Genomic DNA, 8868 nt, shown 5'->3' with positions numbered 1-8868 from the left:
GTTGATGTGCTATATCGAAGTGTAATCAACATAGGCTCAGTCTCACCGACACCTCTTCAATCTAGTCCCTCCGACTTCACACTCCACATCAGCGCACCCACAGACGCCTACGCCCACCTCCTCATGTCATACCCGGAAGTCTTCCGTCCAGAATTTTGCCAAAAACCCGTGGTTCCCGCCAAGCACGGTACTTATCCCCATATCAAGACAACGGGACCCCCCGCATTTGCTAGATTCAGGCATCTGGCTGCCGATTGTTTGGCAGCTGCTAAATAAATGTTCGCTAGAATGGAGGAAACAGACCTTGGCCAAAAGGCCTCAAGCCCATGGCTGTCATCCTTACACATCATACTGAAGAAGGATGGCTCCTTGCGCCCTTGTGGGATTACAAGCTTCTGAACATACAGACAGAACCCGATCATTACACCATCCAAACATCACTGACGTTACCTCCTGCTTGCACAAAGCAAAGGTGTTTTCCTCTCTCGACCTCTTTAAGGGGTATTATCAGGCGTCCATGAACCCATAAGAACTCCCCAAGACTACCATCACCAACCCCTTTGCTATATACACATTTAATTACTTCTGTTTTGGACTTTGCAATGCTAGGCCACTTTTCAATGCCTTGTGGATAGCATCTTAGGGGACCTACCCTTCTGCGTATGTCACTTGGACGACATACTTGTGTTCTCTTCCAACAAAGAGGAACACCTCTGTCACCTACGCATCGTACTCAACCGCCTACAACAGAACAGCCTTGTAGTCCAGTATGACAAGTGTACCTTCAGCGCCAATGAAGTATCGTTCTTAAAGTATTGCATCACTCCTGAAGGCATCCACCTCCTCGCTGAGAAGGTATCAGCTGTTCAGAACTTCCTAATGCCATTGACCGGCATACCACTGCAAGAATTCTTAGGTATAATTAACTATTATCATCGGTTTCTGTCAGCCATATCTGCCACTCTTGCCCCTCTCTAAGCCAAAAGACCTGATATGTGGTCCCTTTCAAGAAGCTGCATTCTACACCACAAAGAATGCCCTATCAACTGCTGCTGCTCTCACTTTTTCTGAGCCATATACTCCTTTCTACCGATGCTAGCGATATCGCTAATAATGCAGTACTTGAACAGGTGGTCAACAGCTAGGCCTAGTCTTTGGCCTTCTTCAGTAAAAAATGCTCGAAGGCAGAATCTAGCTGCTCTACCTTCGACCGCAAATTACTGTCATTGCATTCAGCTGCCCGTCACTTCTGTCACTTCTTAATGGGCATGTCCTTTGTCAATCACATGGATCACATGCCCCTTGTGCACACCTCCACTCGGCACTCAGATGCCTGGTCTGCCCATCAGCGCCGACATCTCTCTCATTTCTGAATACAAATGTACCATCTACCACTTTTTAAACTGAATTCTGTTGCCGACACCCTTTCCAGAAACATGCTGGCCGTTGTACACCTGGGCATGTATTACAAGGCCAACGAAAGGACCCCCAGTACCAAACCTACAAATCACCCTGCACGTCTCTCCATTGGAAAAACTTGATGACTCCTACGATAACCTCTCTGTAATGTCAGTACTGGTAGGCCACGCCCGTTGATACCTGGCCCCATGTGCCAACAGGTGTTTCAATTGATCCAATTCCTGTAACGCCCTTCACGGTGATCTACTACATAGCTGCTGGAGTCGAAGTTCACCTAGTATAGCATTACTACAGATGCCAAGGATTGGGTCTGGACCTGTACTCCATTTCATATCCCCATGCAAGATGCAACATCTGCTTCAGTATCCCAGAACACATCACTTCCAACAGGGGTGTCTCTTTCACCTTTCAATTGTGGACATCTTTTCAGGATCATCCTACATCAAACTAGCACTTACAGCACCACAACCAATGGAATAATGGAACATTTCCATTCTACCCTCAAAACAGATTTGATGTCCTGCTGCAATAACTCCCAGGGTCCTTAGACTGAGGAAAACTTCCAAAGACACCATGGATGTCTTAGCGGCTCAAATGCTATATGCTAACCTATTGGTAGTACCTGCAGAATTTTTTGTTGCATTCTACCTCCTTCATGGATCTCAAGCACTCATGTAATAATGTGCGAAATTTACCCTCAGGCATCAGATTCATAAACCCCCATTAGAGTAGCATATACTGAAAGTCCTGTAAACTGCAACACACATCTTTGTGTACACTGACACTTGTAAGCCACTTCTTAAGCTGCAATTTACTGACCCATTCCTTGTCATCCGTCACACTTTGAAAACATTTGTCCTGGTAACGAGAAGTGAATCTACAATGACCATCTGAAGCCTGCCTATCTCCTGCAAGACGACCTGCAACACTACGTCTCTCTAGAGCAGGTCGCTTTCTTTCAAATGAATGTCTGCTGCAGGGGGGAGGGACCTATGTAATGCATGTGCAGCAAGCAATGGACATATGAATAAAGAAGGAGGTTATATCTACATTCTCTTTAGTACTATAACCATTAATGAACTCTGTGTTAAGTGTCAGTGATGTAACTGTCTGATTTATATCTTTATTATCATTCTAGTGCTATGTTATCTATTTTGATACCAGTATCAGTCTTATCAAGAATATCTCTTGATTGTAAACATACAATTGTCATCCTTATGAGACCCTTCAGGGCACATAAGTTCCTTTGCTATCTCTGGAATAATGTTAGTTGTTAGAGAGCTCCCATTTACTTTAACTCTTCGTCTACTCCCGTCAGAATATCATGCATGAGGCCAGCAATACATGACCTGCAGATCAGCTTGTACCCCAACTAGTCAGGCTGTTTTTATTATAGACAACCCTAAGGATCCGGCCCTGGCCCCCTTGTATGCAGCCATGCCCTCATCAACACTCTGGGTTGAAGTTTTAGCAATCTTATAAAACTCCCTGGTGACAACAACTTAGAGTGCCTAAATCTTGAAAAATTAGTCACATGAAGAGTCTGCCAGTGATGGTTTTGGAATTCTCATTGCTGTAAAATAAATCACGGACTTCATGAGTGGGAACCTTAACGAAGACATTATCTTCACGACCTTATGTATCCGCATCCATTATGACCAGTAATTTAATAACTAGGCATATGCGTGACTCCAGTGCCAATGATAATGCAAATAAACACCATCATATCATGGATGTCAGTGGAGTAGGTAATGCCAACATTACTCTGCTTTGTATAGATTTTTGTCTAGTAAAATACGTCCTTCACAACAGATAGCGTAAGCATTGTCTGAAAATATTTAAAAGGAGAACGAATGGTTACTTTAGATGGGAAAAAAAATCACATGCTCCTCTTTCAACACATGTTCCTTTTACTTGAAGGTGGTGCTCTTCTTTGGGGCTGCCAGGTCATGCTTGTCCTTCATCATGAGTCACAGGAGCTGCCGATAGAAAAGAAAGTAATGGCACTTATATTAAGATAAAAGTTAGACAGGCACAATATGTAAAGACACATAATTAAGCACATTTGTAAGGTAAGTAAAGTTAACAAGTAGGCTATATAATTCAATCCAAGAAAGTACATTTTTCTTGAAAAACAACCAAAATTAGTAAACATAATTAGTAAACTAAAGAAATTAGCTGTTTTAACTCACTAGGTGCAGCTTAGAGTAACATATCCTCTTTGTCAAAATTAGGAGAAAATCTGGGTCAAGAACTTTATCATGAAACGAGTCCATGAGGTAATCATTGACTTTGGTCTCACTCTCATACTCTTGCTTGGGACAACCCACTTGGGTTTAGCATCATCAGAGTTGTAAAATCTTGATATTAGAAACCAAAAGGATCAGAAAGTCAAATTAGTAAATGATCAGCAATATCACATTTTCCACTGTCATATGCTTTCTTATAAATTTAGAAATGGTCCCCTAGCCACGTAACTGGGAGTAGATATTCTTTTCATTTTGGTCTTAAAAGCTCCAATAAGAATGGCACCAGAAGATTTCATATATCACTAAGCTGTACATAATTACAAAAAGTTAATATCATTGTCATTTCTTTTCTACAAACTCCAAATTTATAAGGGAAAAGGCACTAGAAATCATTAAACATCTAACTAACATTTACCATACAACCATCAATAATGCTCTATAAATGTGGGTCAAAAAGAAGATCAAGTATTTCTTAGGACATAAGGGCATAGTGTGGGTTTTCATAAGCAACTTAGTCCTGTACGTGTCATAGTTTCCCGTAAACCAGGTACAAAAATCATACTGGGCTTAGATGATGAGTTCGCACTATGTTCTTTACTTTCTTCACAATACAATGATTTTAAACATCACTATGAAATGCAATCATTTATCTATACTATGTGAAGTTTTAACAAACTTACTATAATTAATAGTGGTGTAAGGGTGTCGGCTGCAACAACAATTCTTAGCAGATCTGATCACATGGAAAGGTGTGCCAATTTTTACTCACTTCGGTGTGGATTTTTATGCGAAGTGCAAACACTACATAACTCTCATTAGATAAGTAGATAACGGATAACTACTTTTATTAGCTGAAAACATATGGTGTGATATACATCATAAAATTTGCAGTCATTATACTTGTAAAGATTACATAAAATAAAGCCTGTACGGGCTACTTGACCCCTAAAGAGTTGAATGACACGACGAAAAGTAAAAATTAACTTATCCAATAATGTATTGCAGAAACAAAAATAAGCAATCACCAACACCCAATAGTATTAGATGTCAAGGTAGGACAAGAGACACACGATGGTGGGGACATGTGGTTTAATGCGTCCTCAGATACAGACTGACTCGGTTGCTCCTTGCAACGGGCATACTCACTTGGCGCCTGCCCACCATGGGAAAACATATCATACTTGCAGGTACTACATCATCCCCCCCCCCCCCGCCTCGAGATTAATACATGGGTATACATGGAGAGGCATTGATAAAAAATAATGCATGGATATATATGGATTAAATTGGGTGCATGTGCGTGAATAGGAAGACAGGTACATAGCTGTCAGTAATGCAAAACACAATGTGCAGGTAATACATGTTTATAGAATAATATGAAAAGCAAAGGCAATAAAAAAAAATGTATGCAGGTGCCGGTGTAATGTACGATGATCACATGTAGTCGTCCATCCACGCAGGCCTTCTAGTGCGCCGTGATGGGTGTGGCTCCCGTACTGCTTGTGGGCTGGGCGTAGGGTGACTGCCTGGTAGCTGCTCGGGCGTGGGTGTGGCTAGATGCGTAGCAGGTGTGGCCCGCCCAGGCTGGGGCCCCGAAGATGTGAGACGCAGGTGCTTCCTGTTACGGAGGGAGAGGCGCCCGGTGCCATCCAGTCTGACTAGGTATTGTCGGTATGGGAGCTTTTCCGCCATGGTACCGGTACGGTCCCACAGCTTAGTGGCCTGATTTTGCCCTCGCACTTGGGATCCCGGGTTGATAACTGGAAGCTTTCTGGATGGTCCTTTCCTGGTGAGGACGGCACCACTGTCAGCCATCTGACATTCTCTTTCCCGTAAGGTTGCCCCCCAGTGTTTGTCTACCGTGAGGTGCCAGCTGGCCGTAGGTATGCCGTCTCGGAGCTGCCTGCCCGCTGCCATCTGGGCGGGTGACTTATTTATTCCATGGAGGTACTGCAACATAGCCATAGAGGACTTGTCCGTGTCGAGAGTGCCGCTGCTGCCCGTGTTCGCCATTATTATTCGCTTCCCGATCTTGACTGCGGCCTCTGCCCTGCCATTGGACTGCGGGTACTGGGCGGATGATAGACGCATGGACACGCCCCATAACTTGAAAAATTCCCCATTTCCTTGCTTGCCAGATTGGTGCCACCGTCCATGGAGATTGGCTCCGGGGCACCCCACCTGACGAAGTAGCGACGTAGCTGGGTCTTGATGTGGGAGGAGGAGGTTCCGTGGGGGAAGTGAGCCAGCTCCAGCCAACCTGTGAGCCTGTCTGCGTAGGCCATGTACGAGTGTCCATCGTGCTGGAACATATCTGCTACCGTCATCTGGAAGGGGTACTCTGGGGGCGGCGTAATGATGAGTTCCTCCACGTCCTGGGATGGTGCATGTACGTCGCATTCTTCACACGAGGATTGGTGATACTGCAGGTCCCCCTCAAATCCAGGCCAGTACACCGTCTGGCGCGCTCGTCGTTGCATCGAGTCCAGGCCTTGGTGCCCCGCGTGTAGGTTGGCAGCCACCTGCTGACGGAGAGGCTCCGGGATAACTAGGCAGACGTTGCCCTGTTCGAATGTGTATGTCACCAAGTCTTGGATAACGGCCAGCCTCTCCCTGACACCGTAGAAGGGCCGAAGGCACGCAACTTCCTGGGATTTCCTGTCGGCCCAGTCCCCGGCCAGGACCCTGGCCATGAGCAGCTGGTACACGGGGTCGCTGACGGCGGCTTGCCTAACTCTCGCCTCGTCCACGACACAGCTGTAGTGCTCTACTGCTGCCAAGACGGCGGTCGCCATGGTGTCGGTGAGGTCTTCGTCTAGGTCCATGTCGTGGGCGCTGGGATCGACTTTCAAGGCGGGGTATCGGGACAGGAAGTCCGCCACGCTATTAAGCTTCCCCGGCAGATACTTGACCCTGAATCGGTACTGCAGAGTTCTCTCCTTCAGCCTGAAGAGGCGGGGGTTGGAGATTTCCGTGAGGGCCCGATCTCCCAGTAACTTGGTTAACGGGCGGTGGTCCGTCCCAACAGTGAGGTTGGGGCACCCCAGCAAGAACAGCCTCGCCTTCTGGAGACACCAGGCTACCGCGAGGGCCTCCCCCTCCACGGCAGCGTAGCCAGCTTCGGCAACGGTGAGATGCCGGCTGCCGCATAATGCCAGGCGCCACCCACCCGTGCAGCAAAAGGGCGTATTGGCGGAGCTGCATGAGCAATACTGTTGAAGGATTACAAACCCTATGCCTTCTTAGCTCCAGTTGGTGATTGCTGCTGTGGACGGCTCCTGTCGTAGTAGGCCAGTCAGTCCTTTGCTAATTGGCAGATCATGTCTTGGGGGTTATGGAATTTGGTGCGGACTGCCTCGTCCTAGTACACTGCCTTCCCGGTTGGTATTTTGAGGAGCTCCCTGAATGGGTTCATGATGGGAGCTGTCGGGAGGAAAGGCGCCAGCTGGTAGACGAATCCGTACCAAGCCATCATGTTGGTGATAGAGGGCTGACGTGGCATCGGGAAGTTCTTGATGGCCACCAATCGTTCCTCTGTTGGCTTGTAGGCCTCCCAGCCCAGGTTGAAACCCATGAAGTCTACTTCCCTTTTTGCGAATTAGAATTTCTCCGGCTAAAGGGTAACACCCTTGGCTGAGCATGTTTCGAGGAAGTCGTAGGCATGCCAGAAGGCCCCTTCGATGCTGTCGTCGTAGAGTAGGGTGTCGTCTACCCACTTATATTTCCTCTGGATGTCCTGGATGGCGTCGTCCAATCGTCGAGTATACACATCGCCGGCGGAGCAGTGCCCCATGGGTGTACGACGGTAACGAAATCTCCCCCAGGGGGTAATGAATGTGGTTAGATTGCGACTTTCTTCGTCTAACTCCACTTGGTGGTATCCCCATTACGCGTCCGCCACGGTCTTGAATGTGTGCTTAGGTACCCCAGACACCATGTCGAATGGGGCGGGGGTGTGGTGTGTATCCAGTAGGCAAGATGCGTTGAGGCGCTGGTAGTCGACTGTACAGCGTGGCTGTCCTGACTTCTTGGAGACCACCACCATACAGGCGCACCATTCGGTTGGCTGCCCGGCAGGTACCGATTCTATGACGCCACGGGCGACATCTTCTTCAAGGTGGGCCTTCACTTCCTCTTCCCAGTGTTTTGGCACTGATGCTGGGGTATGGCATGCGTAAGACGTAGTTCCTGGGAGCAGGTGGATATGGTGCGGTTTCCCTGCATCACTGGCAGTGGCTTACTGGCTGTGTTGAATGTCGTCGTAGCGAAATGCTGCTGGAGCCAGGCTTCCAACCTGGCCGCATGTTCCTCCTGGGGCGGCAGGGGCACCTCGGCGGGTCGGGGTGGTACCTGGGCGGCCCGTCTGGACGTGCCATCGAACAGGCTCACATGTGCCACCGCAGGGGAGGGATGGGGGAACTCCTTGGGTACCAGCGTTAAGTCCCTGCAAGTGTCCACCGACAGGAAGAGGTGCTTTGCCGACTGCACGAAGTACACGTCGTGCTCCGTGGTGCGACCTTTCAGGGTGACATGGCACACGGCAAAATCAAGGCATTTCAGGGGAATGTTTGCTATATCCCACAAGCCGGACCGGGGTGTAAGGGCTGCTGGGCGGACTTGGAGGTGCGATAGCAAGGAGGGCCCCGCCACACTTACCTGTGCCCCGGTGTCCGCCACGGCGGTGACCGGCACTCTTACTCCTGTGTCGTTGTGAATGACTGTCACCTCCACTACTGGGTGGCAGGCGAGGTTGGCGCCCGCAATAAGCACAGCGCTAGACGTAGCACAAGACACATCTGTCGGGGATCCTGTTGATTTTGCCTGTGACTTTCTGCAGCATTTGTAGTAGTGGCCCTGTTTGCGGCACCCGTTGCATACGGCGGATTTAGCGGGGCATGAGGCTCTGCCAGAGGCGTGGTGCCCACCTCAGTTCCCGCAGGGAGGGGGTGGGGGACCCATACCTGTGCCAGCGACGGTTGCACTCGGATGATCTGCCTCGGGTGTCTCGCTGCCAGCCGCGCAAGCAGATTCCCTCCAGTTGCATTGGCACGCCAGCGTCGACGCGGGACGCCTAGTAGGCACAGCACCTGGCCTTAAGGGCATTAACACTATTGATGTCATTGCTACACTGGTATACATGGCAACGCATAGCGTCATCACTTAGGCCCACCATCAACTTAAGTAATAACATATATTCAGC

At 48.4% G+C, this 8868-nt stretch overlaps 1 protein-coding gene across 1 annotated transcript; it reads right to left on the bottom strand.

Moving 5' to 3' along the window:
• Nucleotides 1-7281: 7281 nt before the first annotated feature.
• LOC137643150 (uncharacterized) lies at nucleotides 7282-7713 on the bottom strand. The gene is made up of 2 exons (XM_068376001.1): nucleotides 7559-7713; nucleotides 7282-7483 (listed from the first exon to the last, which is right to left on the bottom strand). Exons 1-2 carry the CDS (start codon nucleotides 7711-7713, stop codon nucleotides 7282-7284), a joined length of 357 nt encoding a protein of 118 aa, XP_068232102.1.
• Nucleotides 7714-8868: the final 1155 nt, after the last annotated feature.

Source organism: Palaemon carinicauda, chromosome 6 (genome assembly GCF_036898095.1).
Source record: "Palaemon carinicauda isolate YSFRI2023 chromosome 6, ASM3689809v2, whole genome shotgun sequence".
NCBI lineage: Eukaryota > Metazoa > Arthropoda > Malacostraca > Decapoda > Palaemonidae > Palaemon > Palaemon carinicauda.
Note: the sequence above shows the minus strand (reverse complement) of the source record. Positions and strands in the feature narration are given on the sequence as shown.

Coding starts and splice junctions, on each gene's coding strand:
- LOC137643150 (XM_068376001.1), bottom strand. CDS start 7,713: ATGGTGGTGGTCTCCAAGAAGTCAGGACAGCCACGCTGTACAGTCGAC. Junction 7,484..7,558: donor TTCAAGACCGTGGCGGACGC/GTAATGGGGATA, acceptor CCCCTGGGGGAG/ATTTCGTTACCGTCGTACAC.